This window comes from Telopea speciosissima, chromosome 9 (assembly GCF_018873765.1).
Source record: "Telopea speciosissima isolate NSW1024214 ecotype Mountain lineage chromosome 9, Tspe_v1, whole genome shotgun sequence".
Classification (NCBI taxonomy): Eukaryota; Viridiplantae; Streptophyta; class Magnoliopsida; order Proteales; family Proteaceae; genus Telopea; species Telopea speciosissima.
This window is the reverse complement of record NC_057924.1, coordinates 60404251-60429606: the sequence shown is the minus strand read 5'-3', so window position 1 is coordinate 60429606 and position 25356 is coordinate 60404251. Positions and strand designations below refer to the sequence as shown.

The window sequence follows — 25356 nt, the reverse complement described above, 5'->3', positions numbered from 1 at the left end:
GTGAAAACCCAGCTCAAAGCTCCAAACTCCATGGCTGCCGCCAACAAACCTGCTTCTGCCCCACTGCTTCTTTTCTTTTTCTTCTTCTTTAATACCCTAAGCTTGTAAACCCATCTCCGTACTGCCTTCCACCAGAACAATTGAAGGTACTTTGACCCTTATCCACAACAACGATGGCAATACAAGCAATTATCAGCCATAGTTTATATTAATTCTAGCGCACCTGCAATGCATTACAGTGGAATCGAAATAGGAATTAGGGCATCTATAAACATAGAAGTGCATGGTACAGAGCGATAGTACATTTTTCTATCCTCCATTAAACCTTTTTTACTTGGATGAGACCCAAGTTTTAATTCCAGAATCAGAAAATAATCCATCCCATTGCTTCAAAATCACAAAAAAAATGATACCCTATCAACCGTACTCTTTTTTGGTTGCATTGTTCTCAGATTTGATAGAACATTTGTTGAGAAAGGGGTGGGGTTGGGGCAAGGTTGCAAAAACCAAAATAGTCATCCGCCATTTTCAGACCTTTAAACCTCTACAAATTAACTTCTTGTTCAAAGTTCAGCAGGGAATCTAGAGTTGGGGAATGGCATCAAGGTTGCAGAGACAAAAACACGCGCTAACTGAAATTCCATTTCAAGTGGGAAAGACCCTGTAGATATCTTTGGAATTGAACCCTATTCTTGGGATGGTTTTTCGAGTTGAGAATCCTTCGGCAAATGAGGGAGAGAGGAAAATAGAAAAAGAGAATGAGAATGAGTATACATAAATGAAAAATGGAGAATAAAGAATAGGATCGATGGATTTGGGATTTGGGACTAGGTTGTAGTGTATAGGAAATAAAATAAAAGAAGATCAGATGAGGAGATGCATTTCGGCTGGGTTGAAGAAGACTGGAGATGGAGATGAGGGCTTGGATTTCAGTTTCATATGGAGAAAGAGATGGGTTTACAGGTTTAGGTTATTAAAGAAGAAGAAAGAGATTAGTAGGGAAGAAGCTGGTTCCTTGGAATATCATACAAATAAGGGTAATTTGGGGTTTAAATGAATATATTTAGGGTGATGTCATCATTTAACAGTCATTTTTAACGGAATGGATACGGTTGATAGAATCTTGTTAATGCAAGGGAGGAGAGAGTTATTACTTAATACCCAGGGGAGAGGTTTGTCATTCAAGCATAATCGAGGGGAGGGGGGGGGAGTAATTTACTCTTTTATTAATTACATACACAATCAGAGTCAGGAACGCTCTAAATGTTAATTTTCCAGTTTGTTTTTTCTAGCGCGAAGCTTTTCAGTTAGCTTCTCAAGCCATGTCTGAAACCTCCACCAGTGCCAGCGCCGCTGCTGGCGCCTCGTCGGAAGATGCACTTCGACCTTCCACCGTGAAATCCGACGAGCTGAGCGATCCTTCTGGTTCGGGACTTACTCAGGCCTTACATTTTTCTTCCGGGAACCCTAGATTTGAGCAAACTAGGGGGATCATGCACCTCTACCGTGAAGACGTATCCTTCTCAAGTTCCGAGCTTCCAGTGAGTGATTCTGTCTTTTTGATCAATCAGTTTTTATTTATCTGAATTTTTTGTCTTTGGTTCTAAGAGGAAATTATCTTTTTGAGAATTTTTTTAGTTATAGCAGATAAGAATGTAACGCATGTCTTTATTTCTTGGAACTCTTCTTATTAGGTAGGGAGGAAACCACTTGTTTGTGTGCTGGCAGTGCCAAATCATATGACCTATGCGGACTTCTGCCAGTTTTGTGGTTCTTTCATTCAGCATATATTAGAAATGCGGACTGTCAGGTTCATTTCAGTGAACATCGTAATTTATTTTTTCTGTTATTCTTTAGTTGGGTCAAATTGTTTATTTATTGATTTTCTTTTTGACTGGGAGTTCAGAAGTGATGGAATGGAGGATCGGTACAGTATTCTGATGAGGTTCGATAGTCAGAGTTCCACAGATAATTTCTGCAAGCATTTCAATGGGAGGCGTTTCTCATCACTGGAGGTTTGCTTTTTTCCAGGATATTTTTACATTTTATGTTTCAAGCATTTATTTCATAATTGCGAAAGTTGTATTATTTATTTTATGGCTCCGGTTTAATTGTTTTTGGGGTTCAATACAGGTAGAGGTTTGTAGGGTCCTTTTCACTCTAGATGTACAGTACACTGGTTCAATTGAACATGCACAGAGCTCCCCTGCAAGCTCAACTGAGCAGCCCTCGTGCCCCGTCTGCCTTGGTAAGGCTTTCAGTGTAGTATTTGAAGAAATCCAGTTTAATTCTACAATGAGTCCTGTAGAACTTTACTGATGCAATCTATCGGGAAAAAAAAAAGAGAAGAAAATTTTACCGATGCATGTTTTTGACTTCGGAATGCTTTGCAGCTTGAGTAACTGCAATTCTTTTGCATTACTATAAAAAATAAAAAGTCAAATAATGTTGCTGTATTGAGCTAAGTGGTTTATCTACTTTATCTTGACAAGGTAAAAAAGGGAACTGTGAGGCAATTAAAATATGTTTCTCATTGCTATACCAGAAAAACTGGGTAGAGTCTGGAAAAAAGACATCTATTAGCTTGTAATCTGGGCTGTGACCCTGAGGTCCACCACTCTGGTTTACACCAAACTGAGTTTGAGATTGTAAAGGTTTTGTTTCAATCTTTTTGTAATTTGCTTCTCTTATAAGTTATTAACTTTTTTTCTTAATATGCTTTATCTGTTGACAGTTAACTGGACAGATGCAACAAGTCAAAACAATGTCTACTTTAAACTTCAAAAGTCAACACAGATCATAATGTTTGTTCCTTGTTTTCTGAAGCCAACTGTACATTGAGTTTTCTAATGTACCTATGGTCCCCATTCTAGTTCTAGCCTGTAAAAAACATATAAGAGGATAGTCTGTTTATGTCTGTAAATATGATCATAGCAATGAGTTGCTTGATTTTGGTCAGTGTAAGTTGATAGTTATTGATAGAGCCGATTTGTCTCATTTTAAAAAAAAATTCTCCCTTCCTTTCCTGGATCTCCATTGCTTTTCTTTATCATTTTCATCTACCTGATTCCAGAGTTCTACCAAGCTGCCTGGGGAATACCTACATGCTTATTTGTTAGGTGAAACAGAAAATGCTTTTGTAGGGAACATTTTAGCCTTGCTTTAGTTCAAGGAGTTTTTTTGTGCCAATGTTTACCTCTTCTTTTCATTCTATCCATTTCTATTTCTACTAACAATATATATATAGTGATTGGTAAAGTCCTTTAATTCTGTCTCTATGTTTGCAGAGAGATTAGATCAAGACATGGGTGGGATTCTCACAACTATCTGCAATCATTCCTTCCATTGTTCCTGTATTTCTAAATGGACGGATTCTTCTTGTCCGGTATGCATTACAATAATGGGATGCTCTTCTGTGATTGTATATTCAAATGTGCAATTTTACTTTATTCTCTTTCTGCCATCATTGATTATCTTCAAGTACTTATGTTTTTCCTCCCTTTTCTGTTGGGGAGTACTTTAGATGTTGGGATGAGGTGCAAACTGATCTGTACTTTGTATTGAGGCTTACAACTGATTGGTTGTATCATATTTTATTTTCCTTTTTTGCCATTGATTATATTTATCACTCTTTTTAAGTGTTTTTTTTTTTTTTTGGTTGTAATTTCCCACTTCCTCTCCCCTTCTTCTCTGTCTTTGGCTCCACCTCCACCTCCCTCTCTCCTCCCCACCTCCAGCATCTCCCTCCCTCTGCCTACCACATCTCGCTCGCCCACCCCACCCTCCCCGTAAAACTGAGATATTTACTATTATGTTCCCTAACCCAAAGGCACTCAATTGGATCAAAGAGTTCACAGTTGCACTCCTCTCTTTATAAACACATTGTGAAGCGAAAAACTCTGTGATCTGTACTCTAATGTCTGCTAAGATTTATATGGGTTGGTTAAATGGTACAAATAGCACCGAGATAGGATGCGTTGGTCCGTCCTTTGAACCTTCCAAATTCCAATTCATTGAGTCGTCTACGCTCTTCGCGAAGCAGGGGTAAGGCTGTGTACATTATGACCCTCCCTAGACCCTCAAGTGGTGGGATCCTTGTGCACTTGGAGCACCCTTTTTTTGATTCGTCTAAGCTCTAAAAGGTACTCCCAATTCCAATTCATTGGTTACCGTTTTCATTAGTTTATTCATGAATGAATCATGAAAAATCCCGACCTTATAATTCCAACCATCCAATCTTACATTTTGTAAGCTTGCAAGTAGAGCATCATTCTCCTCTTTCATAACTGAATGAAATCGAGGAATCCTTGTTTGAGATGGACTTGATGGCCATATAAACTGAGAGGAACAAATGCAATTTGTGTGTATACTGATTGAGTGCAATCGGCGCTGCGGTGGAGATAGAGACAGAGGCAGAGATTTGAGGTATGTTCATTGTTGTTGAAGTAGTTGCAGGCGAAGCGATTGAGTTTTCAAGGATTGGCACCTCGGAAAGCTTCTTTGACGGAGGTTCGGTTGGATTGGAGGAGCTGCGAGCCTACAACAATAGCCAAGATTCCGTTGAGATTAGAATCTCCAACAGTGAGCTTGTCATGGCAATGTTTTGCCTCATGAGTCCATTGTATCGTATAAATGTGCCTATCTCATCGTAACTTCTGATTTAAAGTTGCACTCCGGTCTCTCTCTCTCTCTCTCTCTGCAAAACCAGCTTCGCTTTCTGATATCTGGGTTTCAGGTGGCGTTGTTGTCGAAGTAGTTGCAGGCGAAGCGATTGAGTTTTATAGGATTGGCACCTCGGAAGGCTTCTCCGACGGAGGTTCGGTTGGATTGGAGGAGCTGCGGGCCTACGATAATAGCCAAGATTCCGTTGAGATTAGAATCTCCAACAGTGAGCTTGTCATGGCAATGTTTTGCCTCATGAGCCCATTGTATCGTATAAATGTGCCCATCTCATCGTAACTTCTGATTTAAAGTTGCACTCCAGTCTCTCTCTCTCTCTCTCTGCAAAACCAGCTTCGCTTTCTGATATCTGGGTTTCAGGTGGACAATGGAAGTTTACGTGAGAGCCAAGCGAGTCATAGACCCTCTCAACAACAAGATCAAAGTGTGCGTTTTCAGCAAAGACCAACGCCGAACCAACTACAACAGCAGTGGCAGTGAGCAGTCCCCTTGCCTATCCGACCCCGCCCGCATATCTCCCCTATATCGTTGGGTTTCACAGCGAGGCTTGCCCTCTGCATCTTCCTTCCCTCCACCCTCTCTCTCATTTGCTAAATCATTTCATTAGACCTTTTAATATAGTGCCACATCATTATATTGGGGGGGGGTTAAAAAGTTCCGGTTACTGGTATGTGTAGAGTTTTCCCTCGCTTCGCTATCTTGAAGGTGAGAAGAAATAGATAATAAGAAAAGAACATTGGTTGATTGGGAGGTGCCAAACTTCTTTCTTGCAAGAGAAGTTAGATGTAATCACGTAATTTAGCTACTCTTAATATTAAAAAACGAGAATAAATAGGTTGCCTAGCAACCGTTACAGTCCAAGTAGTTATCCTAATCCCACTATCCTAATCCCAAGTAATTATCTAAATCTCATGTAAAACAGTTATGACTCATAATTTCTACCACCACTACACGACTCAGCCTCTACCACTACTAAACAAATACAAATGTTATTTAAAGTATAATAATAAATAAATTATCCTACACATGCCACCTAGGCATGTAACAACTCCCTCCTTAATTTCTGATCTTATCCTCAAGAACAAGTTTTGAAAGTTGGTGTTGCATTGCATCGGTTTCTTCCCACGTGGCGTCTTCCTCCTCATAACAACCTTCGATCAAGAACAATTTTTTGCATCGATGTCCTGGCATGAATCGTTCATTACAGTTGTAACAAAGTCCCTTAACCCGCCTTTCTTGCATCTCTGTTGATGAGATTCGACGAACGGGAAGAGGTTCAATGTCAGGAGGAAAGCTTTTTCTTTCAAGTGATTCGTCATGGGTGTCGTACAGTCGAGCCAATCCAATAGCTGCAGATAAGGTTGTGGGGCGACTAGCAAGGACGTCGGCCTTGACTTGGTTGTTTAGTCCACTTACAAAAAATCTCACCTGCCGGTGTGGTAGAAGAGGATCCATCTTGGAGAGGAGTTTTTCAAACCGGGATTGATAGTCTCGTACAGTACCAAGTTGTTGCAGCTTGGCGAGCTCCCCAAAGAAGTCTTGAAAGGGGGTCGGTTCGAATCTAGAATGCAATCCATCACAAAAGGTGCGTCAGTGCAACATTCTTTGATCTTGCTTAAATATTTGGAACCACATCTGCGCGTCTCCTTCCAAGTGGAAAGAAGCTAATGCCACCCTCTCCTCCTCAGGTGTTTGGTGGAAGTTGAAAAACTGCTCTGCTCTACAGGTCCAACTCGTCGTATCTTCTTCTCTGTTGTAACGCGGAAAGTCCAATTTGACTAACCTCGGAGTGAAGGAGTGCTGCGAGGTAGTAGTACGTGCCAGTGGTGTGAGAAGGGGAAACCAAGTTCCTCCTAGATTGGGCATTGGGATGCGTGACGTCTCTCCTACCTCCTTTCCGTTTGAGGAGCTGGTGGTGAAATCAATCTTTCGAACATCTCGCTAAGCTTGGCGAGCACCTGTTGTTGCCCATCGAGTTTGGTCAAGATTTGCTGCTTCCCATCATTGAGTGTACTTACGTCCTCTTCGAGTTTCTCCACTCGTTGCTCCATTCCCAGGCTTTGGTACCAGGCTGGTATGTGCAGAGTTTCCCCTCACTTCACTATCTTGAAGGTGAGAAGAAATAGATAATAAGAAAAGAACAAGGAGCGAATTGGCTGATTGGGAGGTGCCAAACCTCTTTCTCGCAAGAGAAGTTAGATGTAATCACATAATTTAGCTACTCTTAATATTTAAAAATGAGAATAAATAGGTTGCATAGCAACCGTTACAGCCCAAGTAGTTATTCTAATCCCACTATCCTAATCCCAAGTAATTATCCTAATCTAACGTAAAACAGTTATGACTCATAACTTCTACCACCACTACACGACTCAACCTCTACCACTAGTAAACAAATACAAATGTTATTTAAAGTATAATAATAAATAAATTATCCCACACATGCCACCTAGGCACGTAACAGTTACAAATTATGTTTGTAATCTGCTTGGTTACAAACAGATGCATCCTTCACTAAATTTCCATAATGATTTTCTTTTAGGAGTCTGATGTCTTGATGCGTTTCCTCCTCCAATATGTTCCATATTTAATTTTAAGGTGAAGAAAGTTCTGCCAAATATGCTCCCTCTTTTGGTTAAGAGGTATGGAAGGAAATTTAAAGAATTTTTGGGTGAAATCAAAAGTTTGTAATGAGCTGTTGGACAATATTAAATTCAACTTGGTGAATTGGATGTGGACATCCATTTTGAAGGGGTTCTAAGTATTGAATTATAGGTTTAGAGCTGAATTGAGAGGTAAGTGGAGAGTATAGAGAGTCGACAAAAACGTAGATTCGTCTTGGAAGAAATTGGCAAAAGAAGGTTGAATTCAATTTGAACGAGGGCAACAACAACAACTCAGCCTTATCCCAACTAGATGGGGTTGGCTACATGCATCCTAGCGAAGACAAGATGATAAAGATAAAGGAAAAGAAAAAGGAACAACGTGGATCCTTTCCCTCCAATCAGCTCTATTTGACGTCATACTTGAAACCAAGGTACTAAAACTCGAAACTCAGTACCAACTCGACCCTTGGGAAAAATGAGTCGAGTCGAGATCTCGCCGAGTTGGTGCATTTTTTGTTTTCCAACTTGAAGCCTCAACTCGTTGGGTTTTAGACCTAGTTTGGGTCTGAAACTTGGTATTCAGCCTATTTTAGGCCATTTAAACACAATGACACTATCGGAATTTGCAAAAACGAAGTCCAAATAGGAGTTTCACTTAGTGGGAAAGCAGGACAGACAGTTACTCATGCCAGAAACCAGGACAGACACAGGACAAACACACTTATTTATGTTTAATATCATTTAAGTAAATGATCATTTACTAATAATTCATAAATAAGCAAATACCCCCTCTTTGAATCCAATAAAAATAGTTAAAAAATCAAATTCCAAAAGGAAAAAAAGTCAACCCCCCAGTTCAAGAACAAAAACTGGATTTTCGGTTGTAGGTGCAATTTTCAACTTTCTAATGCTAGGGTTTTCTCAAATCTAAAAATTCCATAAATCTTAATATGTTAAACATTGCTAAAAACCAAAAGTGTGGTAAAATATTCAGTTGTTTTGATGTCCAAAAAAATATTTTCATACAGAGCGATTTTGACAGCATTCGGGCACACCAAATTAAGTTTGACCTGTACATAATTCCTTCAATATAAATTAGATTTAAGCTTTCATGGAAAGCTTTCATGGGAAAACCTACTGGTATCAGAGCAAAGCATCTATTTAGTCGACCCTTAGTTTAAGTTCTTCTCTCCTTTTCAAGTTACTTTCCGGCAGTCCTCTGGGAGTTGCGTTGTGAGAATTAGTGGCTATTTGGAGCCGTGGGCAAGAGGTAAGTCCCAATTAGCGGTTGTTTAGCAACTAAAATCTCCTTCACCCTTTGGTGGATGGAAGTATATTTTATTTGGGGGGATATGATGCGCTAACTATGAGTAGACTAAGTAGATCCATGTCTTCGAGACTAGTCGGCGACTTCAGTTCGCCAAATCAAGTTATTAGTAATGAAGTCCTCACAAGTGATCTTGACCAGTCTCTTCAAAACTGGACCTTACCCAAGGTCCCAACCAAAGAAGTTTATAAACAAGAATGGTATAGTTTCACTGAAACTATCAAGACGGTTGAACAAACTATTAACTACTCTCCAGATATGGAAGAGATCCAACTCCTAGATCCCTCAAATCTTAACAAACTTAAAAAAGACTTCAATTACCTTCACAAAGGACTTATCCAAGTTGCCATAAAACCCCTGCATAGGGAATGACTCAACGTAGCCCTCCTGCTTGAACTCAGGGATCAAAGGTTCCTACAATTTGATGATTCCCTTTTAGGGATGATAGAAACAAGTCTTCACAAAGGCCCAGTTTACTTCAATTGCTACCCAGATATAAACCTTTCCCTGAATGACGCAAATCTCTTAGATACTCTCAAAGTTAACATCCTTACAAGTGGTTATAAGATGAAACAAGGGTCTATACCAATTGCTATAATCCATAGGATCCAGTACAAGGCCATGAGAACTTTAAGACCTAAAGCCCTGAGAAGAACTATCAAAGGACAAACTACGTTCATAGAAACAGACTTTGTCCATTCTAGAACCGTTCATCCAAAAACTGTCAGCTGGAAAGACATAAAATTTCCAACAAAATGGTGTCTCTAGGCTCTTTGCCCAGAGTCACTTATTGAACCAAATAGTGATGTTGAATCCATAAATCAAGATCAAGATGGAATGGCTACTATAACATTCCAGAGAAAAGATAAACAAATTAAACCTAGTAATGAGGAATTTGAAAGACTCAGTCATGTCCCAAGTAGAGCCTCAACATCTAGTTCTTTAACAAGTTTACATTTAGAGAACCAAAGGTTACATGAACAACTAAGGACCTTCCAAATCCTAGGATTACATACTCCAAATAATAGTAATGTTACCCAGGGAATTTATGAAGAACAGTCTAACTAGTCTTCTCAAATGAATGAACCAACTTCACCAACTCAAACTGACATGCAACACGAAGCAAGAATTGGTGTCATAACAGTAGAAGACTATGAGATAGACAAACCCAAACTCAGGATAGATTTCAACTCACCCAGAAATGGTGAAAAAAGAAAATGGTTTTTTAGCTACTTCTCAAAAGAGAAACAACAAGAAATCAAGAACTTTTGGTATGATAAAATGAGAGCCATCAAGGTTAACATAATGTTCTTCACATACCTAGACATCTATACAAGTAATAGGAGCATTCCTTATCCTTTCTCAAACATCAATGCTAGTAAAAAGGTATACCACACCTGGAAATTAGCTGATGACAAAACCATTGAAACCATACACCTTCCTGGTTCTAATATCAAGTTTAAAATAAACAACACAGAAATCTCGGCAACTCCTTTTAGATCCACTGAAGGAGTTACTGATGGATCCAAAAAGGTTATAGAACAAACAAATTATACAAATCAATATTTACAAACCATAGGAAGCCAACTAATTAGGATAGAGAACTTAGTTCAAAAGGACACCCCTACTGAACCATCGTCTCTAAATCAAGCTAGTACTTCCTCAACAACAACTTTGTTCAAACCTTTTACAATATCCAACAAAAGCCTAAAAAACCTGAATACTCAGGAAAACAAAGATCTGATAAGCCAGATCTCCACAAGGTTACAAAACTTGGTTGTCCCTGACACACCTAAAAAATAAACACAAGGAAGCTCTGCTTCAAATGTGGCAAACATCCAACAATTAGCTCTATCTGAATCGTCCAGTGATGATGAAGAACAAGACCAAGTAAATGCTATTACTAGCCCATACATGAACAATAATTACTACCCTAGACCAACTTACCCAGATCTCCAGATTGAACAAAGAAAAGATTTTACCTAAGCAAACTATCAAAGTGGTACCATCTATGAATGGAACATAGATGGTATGTCTGATTATAATCTTGCAAATAAGCTTCAAGAGATGACCATGGTGAGCAATGCCCACCGGATCAAGAACATACCCGATCAAGCCATAGCAGAAATAATTATTTCTGGATTTACCGGGCAGCTGAAAGGTTGGTGGGATAATGTTCTCAGTCCAACTGAAGAATCCATATTAAATGCAATTCAAATTAATGAACAAGGATTACCAATCATAGTTGAAAATCAACCAGTCGAAGATGCAGTAAATACCTTAATTTTCAGCATAACCAAGTATTTTCTAGGAGATCCTACAAGACTTAAAGATAGATCTTCTGAACAACTTTCAAACCTTAAATGTAAAAAATTACATGATTTCAAGTGGTACAAAGACACGTTCATGACCAAGGTTCTAACTAGGGAAGATGCAAATCTTCCCTGCTGGAAAGAAAAGTTCCTTACTGGATTACCCAGTTTATTCTCCGAAAAACTCAAACAAAAATTAAGAGAAGAAAACAATGGGGAAATTCCCTACCAAACTCTCACCTATGGTGACCTCATAGGTCTTGTGCACAAAGAAGGATTAGCTTTGTGTACAGACATCAAACTCAGAAAACAAATTAGGAAAGAATCAAAATCCTACAAAAAAGAGTTAGGAGGATTTTGCGAACAGTTTGGATTTGATCCGAAAAGTATTTCCCAAAAGAAACATAAGAGCCATAGACATATTAGGAAGTCCAGAAATAGATTTTCAAGTAAGTATAAAACTCAGAAAGAACCAGACCTTAGGTCAGATAACAAATCTAGCCACTAAGAAATATAGGCCTTACAAGAAGCCTTTTTCAAAACCAAGGCCAACCCATAACACCAAGACGGGATGTTACAACTGTGGAAAATCAGGCCACATAGCAAAATATTGCAGGTTAGCAAAAAAGATAAATTCCCTTATAATGCCTGATGACACAAAAATTCAACTCTTAGCTGACTTAGAAGAAAGTAGCTTCGAGAATGAAATAGAACCCCAAGAAAATGAAATAAACCAAAATGAGTCAAATAGTGATAGTGATGAACAGGTTTCTCCTTGTAACTGTAGTCAAGGAGTTTTCTGTAAAAATTGTGATGATTCCGAATCATCAAAATCCATCAATATGATACAAACCAATCAAGGAATAAAAAACTTTAACAAACCAGAAGAATTCCTAAATTTTGTTGATCAAATTAAAGATAAACATACCAAAACCCTATATCTTCAACATGCTCAAGAACTCTTACAACAAGTCTCATCAACAAAACCCCAAACTAAGGCAACCCCTTATAATATAAAAAATATCTATAAAAAGTTTGACAAAACTCCTACTCCTCAAAATCCAGACCAAATTAGAATCACAAATTTAGAAGTCACTACCAACGATTTAAAAACCGAAATCAAGAACATAAAAGCAGAAATGGCAGGCTTAAAATGATTAAAACAGGTAGTAGAAATAGAAGGAGAAGAAGAAAATAACAATACACAAACTTTGCCAAATAATAATGAAGATTTTGTAGATATCATTAACAAAGTCATTTGCCAACAGTGGTATGTCAACATAACTATTGTCATATCTTCCTCCCATAAGATCAGTACTATAGCCCTGATTGATTCAGGAGCCCAAATGAACTGCATACAAGAAGGGTTAGTCCCAACCCAATATTTTGAAAAAACAACCCAAAAGTTAACAGGAGCAAAAGGATCAAGATTAAATGTCAACTACAAACTTTCAGATGTTCACATCTGCAGCCAAGGAGTTTGCCTCAAACAGGTGTTCATATTAGTAAAAGATATTAACACTGAAGTCATTTTAGGACAGCCTTTCCTAGAACTTATAAAACCCTTCACTGTGTCAAATCAAGGAATCACAACAACTATCCTAGGCAAAAAAGTTCATTTCGAGTTCTTTGAACAAGCCAAAACGAAAGAGATAGATCTGCTTAAAATAGTTGCCATTTCAGAACAATCAACTATAAGCCTAATTCAAAATAAACAAAAACACCTGCAATATCTAAAACAAGAAGTTAATCATAGAACTATTGAGCAAAGACTCCAAGATAAAACAATTCAGAAACAAATTTCTAGCACCAAGACCCAAATTGAAAAGGAACTCTGTTCAGAGTTTCCTGATGCCTTCTGGCACAGATGTAGGCATATTGTCCATCTTCCATATGAACCAAGTTTTTCGGATAAGGACATTCCTACAAAAGCCAGATCCATTCAAATGACCCAAGAACTACAAGAGATATGCAAAAAAGAAATTCAAGATCTTCTTGACAAAAATTTAATAAGTAAAAGCAAGTCACCATGGAGTTGTGCTGCTTTCTACGTTAATAAAAATGCTGAAATAGAAAGAGGAACACCCAGGCTAGTCATTAACTACAAGCCCCTAAATGAAGCCTTACAATGGATCAGATATCCTATACCAAATAAAAAAGAGCTACTCCAAAGACTTTACCAAGCTACCATTTTTTCAAAATTTGACCTCAAATCTGGATACTGGCAAATTCAAATTCATAAGGAAGACCGTTACAAAACAGCCTTCACCACACCATTTGGTCATTACGAATGGAATGTAATGCCTTTTGGATTAAAAAATGCCCCTAGTGAATTTCAAAATATTATGAACGACATCCTCAATCCTTTCAGCCAATTCATAATAGTTTATATTGATGATGTTCTAGTTTTCTCCAAGTCTATTGAACAACATTTCAAGCATCTTAGGAGCTTCTTCCACACTATGAAAACTAGTGGATTAGTTCTTTCCCAGAAAAAGATGGAGTTGTTCCAAACCAAGGTTAGATTTTTAGGCCATTACATCTATCAAAATCAAGTCATTCCCATAGAAAGATCTATAGCTTTTGCTGAAAAATTCCCTGATCAAATCCTAGACAAAAAACAACTACAAAGGTTCCTAGGAAGCTTAAATTATGTCAGAGATTTTATTCCTCAAATTAGCCAGTTATGTAAAGATCTTTACTCTAGGCTCAAGAAGAAACCAAGTCCCTGGACTTCTAGTCACACCACAGCAGTCCGGGATATCAAGAAGCTTGTCAAAGAAATCCCATGCTTAAAGCTTGCAGATCCAGCACTCTTCAAAATTGTAGAAACTGATGCCTCAAAATTAGGATATGGGGGCATTCTTAAGCAAGTCCAAGATGACAAAGAACAGTTAGTATAATTCGCTTCAGGAATTTGGAACCCAGCCCAGCAAAATTATAGTACCATAAAAAAAGAGATCCTATCAGTAGTTCTTTGCATTCAAAAGTTTCAAAGTGATTTATTAAACAAGAAATTTTTAGTAAGAGTTGATTGCAGTGCTGCAAAACAAGTTTTAAAAAATGATGTTCAAAATATTGCTTCAAAACAGATTTTTGCAAGATGGCAAGCCCTTTTATCAAGTTTTGATTTTGACATAACTTATATCAAAGGAGAAATGAATTCAATTCCTGATTTCCTGACCCGTGAATTCCTGCAGGGTCCCAAAACCATTTCAGTAATCATGGCTCCCAAGGAGCCTCCCAAACCAAAAACCAGCATTAAATCAAAAGATTCCTATGCCAAGTCTGCTCCTTCAAGTCAACTAGTCAAGATTTCTCCTTCCAAATCAGTTGTTGCAAGTATTCCCTTCACCCAAGTCGTGGCTAGCCAGTCCACCCAAATGGTCCCAAATACAAGGTCCTCCCAGTCTCTTACTAGACCCAGTTCTTCCACAACAGTGTCCAAACCAGTTCCTACCCAGAACATCCCCAAAAGTCAATATGTCCTCAAACAAGCCTACCAAGACCTTTTCGCCCTTGATGACCAGTTCACCAAAGGTTGCAAAACTCCTGTTGAGATCGCCCAAAGAGTCTTTTACCAAGGTTGGAATTTCTATTCCCCAAACAGTTCAAAAAATCAAGAGTTTTATGAATTCATTCTTGTTGATACAGATTCCATCCGTATCAAACAGAATTTTGACAAGAATGATCAAAACCTAGTCACCCATACTTCAGTAACTGTCCTCCAAATTATCAACTCAAAAGATTGGGGCACACATCCCCTCACTCCCAAAAGATTCTCTCAAATCTACCAACCACAAGAATACCACTATTTTGATTACATGGATGCTTGGCACCATGCCTTCCTTTACCAAAATAGTAAGAACCAACATTCATGGTTTTTTTGCTTTGACTTCAAGTTTTCAAGCACGATTCCAAATTGGTTCCCTCGATGGTGGACCGCCTATGGGCCAATCCAAGATATCCTGCCAATCCAAGTGTTTGATGCTCTTAACATCTTTTGCCAGCACACCGAACAAATCCTTGAACAGCCGGATCTATTGAGATTCTTTATCCATTGCCGTTTGGCCTGGATCATGTATTGGGAATATGCAGTCGAGCAGTCTGAAGGCCCTGATTGCTCTATCCCTATTCTCATAAGGAATTTCATGGTCAAATGGTGGGACAAATGTGACCTAAAAAGATGCACCCCTGAGGCCCTTATCCAATCTCTCACAAGAACTACCCCTCAAATGGCCCTCACAGAAAAATCAGACAAGACCAGCAACAGTAGACGCCTTAAACTAAAGGCCAAACAAGCAGAGATCGAGGCCCAGCTTGCGGCCCTTGATACTGAAGAAGAAAAGGAAGAAACCAGCTCAAGTGTTGGGTCCATTGACCCCCACCTCCATGAAGGCCAGTTTGCTCAAGACCCTGATGATGGGCTGGACCTCACCAGTCAATAGTTCTCCTCAACAAGGTCCACCAGACGCTCCATGAGCCAAACATCAAGAAAGTTGGGCCATAAGCCCATGGGTTAATCTCCAAACCTTGATGTTGGAGAATCGTCAGCCATGACGACATCAAAAGAATGGCTCAGCAACTGACACGTGGCTGTATCAAAAGTCGTGTCCCAGTTACTATCTCTGGTCCTAGATAGTCAAGCTACCACTGGGCCCATTCAAATACAGTGAACCATCTAAACCAAACTAAGGAGGAAAACAATGTTTCGACACGTGGAATGCCTCGGTGTGGTTTTTGAAGTCTCTCTTCAACAGTTCAAGTTCTACCGACAAAGTAGTGAATAGTAAAAATGACTTTTTACTGTAGCACTACCGTCCAAGGCTACTTTTGGCGCCTTTGCCTCAAAAGTCAAGACTCTGCCTCAAATATCAACAGTCTGGGCCCACGCCCACTTGCTTCTACGCTCTGCCAAAGATTCCTTCGAGATAAGGTTTGCTTTCGGTGGAAAAGTAAAGAGACCAAAGCCTCCAAAGCTCTATAAGACCCTTCGTCTTCTCCAAGAGGAGGAGAATCTCTGAAGAGGAAAATAGTAGTACGCAGCATCGCTGTAACTCAGCTCTTCAAGTTCTTACACCAAGTGTTCTTTAAATTTTAATTTTTAATTTTATTCAAAGTGTTTTTCAAGTTCAAGTGTAACTCTTCAAGTATATTTCAACAAGTGTTCGTCCAAGTCTGTAACTCCAAGTCCAAGCTTTTATCTCAAGCTTCAAATATCTTTTAAGTAACCTGTAAGGTAACAGTTATCTTCAAGCTTTCTTCAAGAGTCCTGTATCAAGATTGTAATTCAAATTCTCCAAGTAATATACAAATTCAAGTTTTATCTCTTCAAATTTTCAAATATTTGGCCGGCTCAGCCGCCTACTTTTCACAGCAGAAGACTGCCTGCAAATTGGCAGATCGATTGGGGTTACCCCCCTTGAGTACAGCGACCGATCCTTACCAGGATTGCAGTACCTGCTCCGCACACAAGTCATTCTTCATCTCAAAGTTTCACTTGTATTTATCTTCATTACTGCATATTTTATTTAGCATCCTGGAAAATCTACTGGTATCTAAAGAAGCCTAAGATTGCTTAAATCTAATTTATTTTGAAGGAGTTATGTACCGGTCAAACTTAATTTGGTGTGTGCGAATGCTGTCAAAATCGCTCTGTATGAAAATATTTTTTTGGACATCAAAACAAATGAATATTTTACCGCACTTTTTGTTTTTAGCAATGTTTTACCATATTAAGATTTATGGAATTTTTAGATTTGAGAAAAATCCCAACATTAGAAAGTTGAAAATTGCACCTACCGTCAAAAATCCAGTTTTTGTTCTTGAACTGGGGGGTTGTCTTTTTTTTTCCTTTTGGAATTTTATTTTTTAGCTATTTTTATTGGATTCAAACAGGGGATATTTGCTTATTTATGAATAATATCTTAAGTAAATGTTTTACAAATACAAAAACATTTACTTAAATGATATTAGACATAAATGAGTGTCTGTAAGTGTCTGTATACCAAGGTTTGCATAGATAGGTGTCTGTATACCAAGATTTTCCACCAAGATCTCGAGATCTGGCACTCATATAAAGGTCTTTGGGTCGAGATTCTCTAGGACTCTGCGAGATCTCGATCGAGTTGTTGCACTTTTTCAACTTGTATGCCACCTCGTCTCGGTTTCTCAAAAAACCGAGAAACTCGCCGAGATCTCGCGAGTTCTTGAACTTTGTTTGAAACAAGATCTAAAATAGAAGAACAAATTGAATATAACTGAAACTTTATTGCTTTATTTTTTTAATTGGGGTTGGTAGTGTGACTTGGTATCCGAAGTATTAGACCCATTGAACCTCTTACCGAAGAGATCCCTTCTTCGAAGTGGTTCCTCCTTTCCTCTGGTTTTCTGTTTGTGTCGTGACGTTGAAGAAGACCCCATGAGTCTTCAGTCTTTATAAAAACGAAAATAATCATTGGGTTTCCAAAATACTCCTCCTTTCTTCCTTATTTTAGTCTTCATTCCTAGTTTATCCTTTTCAAACCAATTTTCTGTTAACCATGAATTACGACTTCTCTTTGTTAGATTGACTTCCTTAATTTACAGAATTGCCACCCGCTCACTATTTGAGTAGTGTAGTATTCGGGTGGGCCCATAAGCGATCCGAACCGGGTTACTGGAACCCTGGATTGCATTAGGGTCGTGCCAGTCTAACCAAGATAATGCCACTGCATCAATTGGGGTAGTGTCTGCTGGACAGAATATAAGAAAAAATAATAAAAAAAAGAGGAATAAAGAAAGGTTTTCTAGGAATCCTCCTGCAATCACCTTGAATTTCCACGGCTGAGAGGGGAACACTTTTAGCTGGAAAAATGATTCATTCAACTATGTTGTTAAATTTCACTCCCATAATGGCCCTTTAAATTCTCTTTCTCTTTGTCCTCTTTTTTTTTTGTTTGATTGGGGGGGGGGGGATATTGGATTACTCAGACTTATTAACATCTGAAGTCAAAATTTTGCCTACTAGAAATAGACTATATCTTTATGTAACCAAACTTTGCTGGATAACTTATCAGATTACATTCTTATCCCATTGATGGGAAACACAATCAAAACATCGTGTCACCCAAATGACCTGAGTTTGTATTACTCATTCCACCAAGACTATGATGCAGTTGCAAGATAGAAACATTTCCTGTTCTGATATTACATATGGTGTGGGCTTGATATGTTACCGGTTTACTTGTCATGGACCAAAATTTCACCCGAATGACCTGGGTTTTTACAACTCATTCCACCAAGACTATGATGCAGTTGCAAGATAGAAACATTGCCTGTTCTGATATTACATGTGGTGCGGGCTTGATATGTTACCGGTTTACTTCATGGACCAAAATATTAGGTATTCCAGTGGAGCATGACTTTATTTTACCTTTAAGTCCCGGGGGCTTTGATATGTTTTCTATATTCTCAGGTGAGTCTTGAGTTACAAAGTCTTTTTTTTAAGGATTTTTTAAATGTTTCTATTTTTTTTTTATAAGACTCAAGTTAGTAGTCCTCAAGTAGTTAGGCAGTTTCTATAATTTATTTTTGTACTTCAATCTCCATAAAGGACATAGCCCCTATAGTTTTCTGATTGTGTGTGAGGTGTGGTCATTTGATTCTCTCCTTTGACTCTTCTCTTCCTTTCTCAAGGTACAATTCTGAGCTCCATAACAGTACCTGATTTGTCTCTCTTCCCGTGATTTTTTCCCTTTTTAAAATCTTAATAAGTTTTAACCTCTCTCCACCACCTTTCCTTGTAGTTCAGGCTTGGAAATCTGTAATTGTAGGCTCTTCTACAGGCACACTACAGGATTACTATTGGAAGTAAAGGAATCTTTTGAATATCTCTGTACTGTACAAAAAAAGTGAAAGATTGTTTTAAACTCAGGTACTATAAATTATGCATTACCACCAAACGTAAAATGTCCTCAGAATGTCCCATCTCTGGGCCTAACAAAAGCCTGTTGGAAACATGTGACTAGTATACGTTTTTATTTTCCCTTTCCCCCCTTCTTTTCTCGAACTTGTTCCTTTCATTATCTGAGTTTGGCTTTTTGGATAAAGTTACCATTGATGGCTTTAGCTTGTCCCTTGTCATGCCATTGAAAAGCATCATGATATCATCAGTTAACTTGAATTTAACTTTTCATTTCAGGTATGCCGATATTGCCAGCAACAACCCGTGAAGACCACATGTTCTGTTTGTGAAACTTCTGAAAATCTCTGGATTTGTGTTATCTGTGGTTTTGTTGGCTGTGGGAGGTAATGAGCTTCATTCTTTTCCATATAATTATCATCCCTTTCAATAGTAATAACTCATGATGTTTTGTCAGATTTTTCTCTTATGTAATGGATTTCATCCCTTATAAGGAAAATTATGATTTAGGTATAAAGAAGGTCATGCTATCAGACATTGGAAAGAAACACAACACTGCTATTCCTTGGAATTGGAAACCCAACGTGTGTGGGACTATGTAGGAGACAACTATGTCCACCGGCTAATCCAATCCAAAACTGATGGGAAGCTAGTTGAGTTAAATTCTCAGTGTGCATATGCAGATGGTGGTTGTGGAAGTTGTGAATGTAGTGCGGATTCTGGAATCAGTGAGGCTCTATTCAACAGTAAAGTTGAAGCTGTAATTATTGTTCTTACGTTAGCATGATTCTTTTGATTTTTTGTTTTCCTTATCAACACTTAATCACTTATGTAAAATTTTAATCTCTTGTGACATTTCTTGTCTGGTTCTTGTTTGTTTAAATGCTTTCAACAGATTGTTAACGAGTATAATGACCTCCTTACTAGACAACTGGAGAATCAAAGAAAAGTAAGTCTATTAGTCTTTTTTCACAGCAAAAGTTTATTTTCAATTTTTTTCTACAATTTGATCCAATGGTTGAGCTTAAAATTCACTGTGAAGTGTGAAATTGAAAAAACTGTGGAGACTGAATAAAGAACTTCTGCTGCTTCCTCCATTTGAATGACTTGGTAGTGTAGATATCAGTTAGGTTGATAAATATGGCATATTCTTGGTCTTGCAATTAGATTAATCCCTTCCTCTGGTTTGACCGCAGTATTTTGAGTCTCTGTTGCTTGAGCTCGAGGAGGAGACTGAGAAAGAAATTTCTGAAGCTGTTGAGAAGGCGGTAAATCTTAAATTGCAAAAGATGCAAGCCAAGCTGGATAAATGTGTTGAAGAGAAGAGATTTTTTGATGATGTAAGTCCGTCTGCTGCATCTTGGACTGGCTTATTGCAGATCTTATAGTTATCATTGGAAGTCTTGGAGGCAAGGATCAAGAACTCAGTGCCGACACTGGTTTCGACCAGCCAAAAACCGAGATTTTCCAGGTTTCGACCATATATCGGTCGAGACCTGATCCTTTCTCCAAGCCAACTCGAAACTTTGGTTTCGAGGCCCAAATGTTGTTTTTTTGCCTAGATTCTTCTTGTGCTGTCTATTTTTGACATTTTGAACCCAATTTATGCATTAGTTTCACATAGAGAACACTCAAAATAATATTTGTGGTTTTGATCCAAGTTTGATAGTATATATTGTTCTTGGACATGGTATCGAATAAGGTTTGACTAGAACATAACTCCTTCAATATATATTAGATTTAAGTAATCTTGGATTTGTTGGAAAGCTTTCAAACAATTCCAAGATTGCTTAAATTTGATTTATATTGAAGGAGTTATGTTCCGGTCAAACTTAATTTGATGTGCGCGAATGCTGTTTTTAATCATTCTGAATGGAAATAAGTTTTTAGGCATCAAAACAAATGAATATTTAACCGCTCTTTTGTTTTTTAGCAATGTTTTATCATATTAAGATTTATGGAATTTTTAGATTTGAGAAAACCTAACATAGAAAAGCTGAAAATTGCACCTACCACCGAAAATCCAGTTTTTGTTCTTGAACTAGGGGTTTTACTTTTTATCATTTTAGAATTTGATTTTTTAACTGTTTTTATTGGATTCAAATAGAGTGTTATTTGTTTATTTATGAATAATATCTTAAATAAATGAAATAACAAAATATTATTTCATTACTTAAATGATATTTGGCATAAATAAGTGTTTGTCCTGGTTTCGAGCCAGGTTTCATCAAGTTTCGATAGGGATAAGGGAATTTTATATAGGTGTTCAGGTCAAAACTTCCGAAATTACCGAAATATGGTCGAAACAGGGTCGCTACCTGTCGAAACCATGCGAAATCAGGTCTAAAATAAAGTCGACCCACATCTCATCTCGGTAGGCTGCGAAGCCGAGACAACTCGCAGTTTCGACCGAGTTATTCTTCCATGCTTGGAGGATGACAAGCATTTATTACTTTGAATTACTTTTCATTCTTAGTTACTCAACTCTTGTTCTTACTGACTTTTTTGCATTTTCTGTTTCTGCTGCAGATCAATGACAATCTTGTGAAAAATCAGAAAATTTGGGAGGCCAAAATTCTGGAAATTGAAGAAAGGTATGCTTTGTCATATAATTCCTCATCATTACAATATGAATGATAAATTCAAAGCTTGCAATCGCTACTTATAGGTTTTCCTTATCTATTATACTTAAGGCCTAGATCCCATTTAATCTTATTATAAACTTTGGTTTTGAATACTTAATTAATTACTAATTATTCAAGCATAAAGGCTTCATTCAGGCATGATACTGGAACTATTCACAGTAGAAAGAGTGGACAAGTTGGATATTTGGATTTGAATTGCAGTTCCCTCAAGTGCAGGGGTGGGAGCGGATTTTGGATTTAGGGATCATTCTTTTAAATGTGATTTTGAAGTCTAACTGTTTCCCTATAGATAGACAACCCCACAAAACAGTTGAATCGATAAACCTGGAAAAGGGAGAGAGGGGAGAAAAAAAAAAGTCCAATTGATAAGCGTAGGCTTATGGGAAAGGGATCTGGTATCATGAGGAAGTACCTCAAAACACATTGCAGTTGGATAATATTTTGGCTTGTTTTGGTTAGGCCAGTAATGTCCTTTTGATTTCTCTGTAGTTTTTCTCATCCACTGGGCTGACATCCCTAGCCTCTATGATATGGCACTGGGCATTTGTAACCAGATAATGCTTAAAATCAAAACCTGTTGAGACATGATTACATGCAGCATCTTCTATATGGATAACATAACTGCAGACTAAGGGATGCCCTACCAGTCTTGAAGGTTGTAAAACACTTCATCTTTTCCAATACTGTGGTAGATAGATTCCACAAATAACCCTAAATCCCTATTTGCCTACGTTACAAATATTTTTTTTTAGGAAGTTTAATAGTTTATGGAAGATGCATTGTTATGCTGCTCCTATCAAATTTAATTTCAACTAGAACTTTTGATGGAAGTCAATCTAACAGGAGGTCTCTGATTTAATGAATATTACATAATCTCAATGAGACACATGCTCCAAGAAGGGAGGGACCTTTTCACTAACGATCAAAAGCCATCGTTAATGTAGAACTTTGAAAAAATGCATCAGTTTTAGTAGTAATAACAATAACAATACCATCTCCTTCCTCTCTCTTTGCTTCAAAGAGCCAAGAACAACAATTTTCCACAAGAGGCATAGTCCTTCCATAATCGATGATAATCTGTGAGATGTAAAAGGTTGACTTTAGTCAACTACAACTCTTTATAGTCAGCACAGAAGTCGAGTATTTTTTGCAAAAAACAGTAAAGCCTGTGGAGAGGAGTAGATATTGAGAGGTTGCAACACTGAACCATAGTTGTCAAGGTGTCGCCTAGGCGTCCAGGCTCCTTGGTCGCGTAGTTGGTGTCACCTTGATTTTGGATCCTCTACGACGCCTTGGGTTGCCTAGATGCCATGACAACTATGCACAGAACAGTAGATAATTAATGCTTTCTGTGGCAAGGTGTATATTTCCGTGCAGCTGTTGTCATAATGTTCTTTTGTTAGACTGTAAACAGGTCACAGTATTTATAATGTCGCTTGTTGGGGGACTAGTACTGCTGTCTTGAGATGGTCAGTGCAGAACTATGACAACTCAATATAGGGGTCAGAAAATGGAAGTTGCAATTTTATTTGGGATTGGCAAAAACCTCATACAAACTCAATTAATGATTTTAATGCAAACACCAGTCCCAAGCTAGAAACTATCAAAGTAGTGACTTGCTACTCAGGATCACCAGAAAACAGACCAACTAGAGAAATAAGGAGAAACTTTATAATTTGAAATATAATGTTCAGAATGGCCTGATATTCAGGTTGAGTGTTTCCTCTTGGTTACTAGAATCTGCCTGTTGTCTGGTTAGAGCATTAGATAGAAAGTAGAGGAGATAACTGGGCAGGAATCCACCTGCTATGGTTTTAGAAATCCATCTTGTTAAACTTGAGTTGTTCCCCCCCCCCCCCCCCAAAAAAAAAAAAAAGAAAAAGAAAAAAAGAACATGAGAATCTACTCAGAAAAACAAAACTGAATCCATAGTACTTCAAGGAAACTTCAATAATATTACTCAGAGTTTTATGGGTGAGGCCATAGGCCACTACATCTATGTATAGATTTCACTAAATAACTTTATAATACTCATGTGATGACTTGGAACTCAATCCACTACTTGGAAAAGCCAAAACGATTTATGACACTCCTACTCAAATTAGGACTCTGAAAACTGAATATGGAAATTCCTAATGATTCTAGGAATTAATTTAGTTGACTTCTAACAGGACAACCCAAATACTCACAATTTTAATTATACTAATCCTACTTGACTAATCTTGCATCTCTAGCTCTTACTCTCAGTTTAGGCCCTTTATAGTGGCTATTTACAACAAAAACCCCTTGGACCCAAGGCTCAACATTTGTCTAACTCAACTCAAGGCTTACTTCCACTAACAAGTAACCTACTGTTGTACTTTTTCTGCATCAGATTCCTTTCCTCTCCCCCCTTAATTCTTTTGGAGTATATCAGTGAGGATCTTCTACTGAGATCATTTATGTGGTTTTGCACGCAGTTCTGTCATCCTTATTCTCATAAGGGGAGCAGTTTATGAAGGAACTAGGGAAATTGTTTTGATTTTGGTAATAGGGTAAGTAGTTTGTTTTAACAACAATGGTTGTCATCAATCACCACATTTTGGTGAGTTTGTCTCCATACTGCAATGTAAGGCAGAGGTTTTGTTTTTGAGTTGCTTGGGCTTGCATTTGAGCAGTGATAGACACAATGATTTACTCTTAGTTCTGTCCCCTGTTTGCCTGGCCTTGGAATTGGGGTCAAATAGAAAAAAAGAGAAGCTGTTCTTCTAATCTTCATGCATCTTTGGTGCAGGGAGAAAAAGACATTGATGTTGAAGGATAAGAAAATACAAGACTTGGAGGAACAGGTAAGCCAACTCAACACTGCAGTCAGATTTAACCGAATGTTATTGTCCATTATAATCAAAATTACCGGGGACCCTTGATGTTATTTGCCCTCTCTTTGACAGCTTGGAGGTTTGATGGTGCAACTTGAAGCAGCCCAGACAGAGCTGCAGCATCCAACAACAACTGAAGTCAAGGATGGCCCGGAGCTGCCAATACCAAGTAGTGCCAAGCGGGCCTCAAAGAATAATAACAAAAGGAGAAGCTGATGTATCTAATTTTGTAGCCAAATGATGCTTTTGATGTATATGTGTGTATTATGAGTAGATTTTTCCTTCTCTTCTTTATATTGGTTACTTTTTACATAGTTTGGAGGTTGGCCAATGTAAAATTTACAATGCTTAAGCTCTTATATGCCTGTGAAAGGAAAAAAGGATTAAAGTTGTCTCTATGTCTAGGCCTCAAGTTTCTCACAACTTTGACCCAGTTTTATCTGATCAATGGTAGGGGAACTATAATCCTACTGTAGTTACCATGATCATTACCCAATTGTAGAAACCAACCATGCCAGTGGACTGCATATGACATGCAAATCATGAATGTTGCATCAACCTTTGGTCAGTGTTTAAGCAGGTAAAATTTCAATCTCAAAAAAGCTAGGGAAGTGGCTCAAAAGTTTGTCTAAAGTATTGTAAAATTATAAAGGGAAAAAGAAGTGCGAGTGCTGTCAGTGTGTACTTCCCTCTCAGAGCTTCTTCTCTCTTCGTTAAATATGCTGGCTCTTTTCTCTCTTAAATGTATTGTTCCGTTAAGCAGTGTGTAGATTCATTTCTCAATTATTAAATGCTATTTTCTGTACATTTCGTAACCTTTTTATCCATTTGAAGTTTGAACTCTCTAAGCGCTTTCATATCTCTTTGTGATGAAGCTTCGATGAGAAAAACCAAAAAAAGTAAGTTTTGGGTCCTCCATAACATAGAACCCATCCTATATCCGGCAAATGGAAGGTGGTGACATTCTCTGTGGTCACCTTTGCCTTATGGATCGGATTGTGTTTGGCATATGTTTGGTGCAAGGT

General features: G+C 38.0%; 1 protein-coding gene across 1 annotated transcript; it reads left to right on the top strand.

Annotated features, from left to right (window-relative positions):
- Positions 1–1282: 1282 nt before the first annotated feature.
- LOC122641024 (BRAP2 RING ZnF UBP domain-containing protein 2) lies at positions 1283–24604 on the top strand. Its single transcript, XM_043834339.1, has 12 exons — positions 1283–1541; positions 1695–1810; positions 1907–2015; positions 2134–2248; positions 3288–3385; positions 19108–19214; positions 19339–19588; positions 19724–19777; positions 20025–20168; positions 21358–21422; positions 24247–24301; positions 24404–24604. The coding sequence occupies exons 1-12, from the start codon at positions 1323–1325 to the stop codon at positions 24545–24547; spliced, it is 1476 nt and encodes a 491-aa protein (XP_043690274.1). The 5' UTR covers positions 1283–1322; the 3' UTR covers positions 24548–24604.
- Positions 24605–25356: the final 752 nt, after the last annotated feature.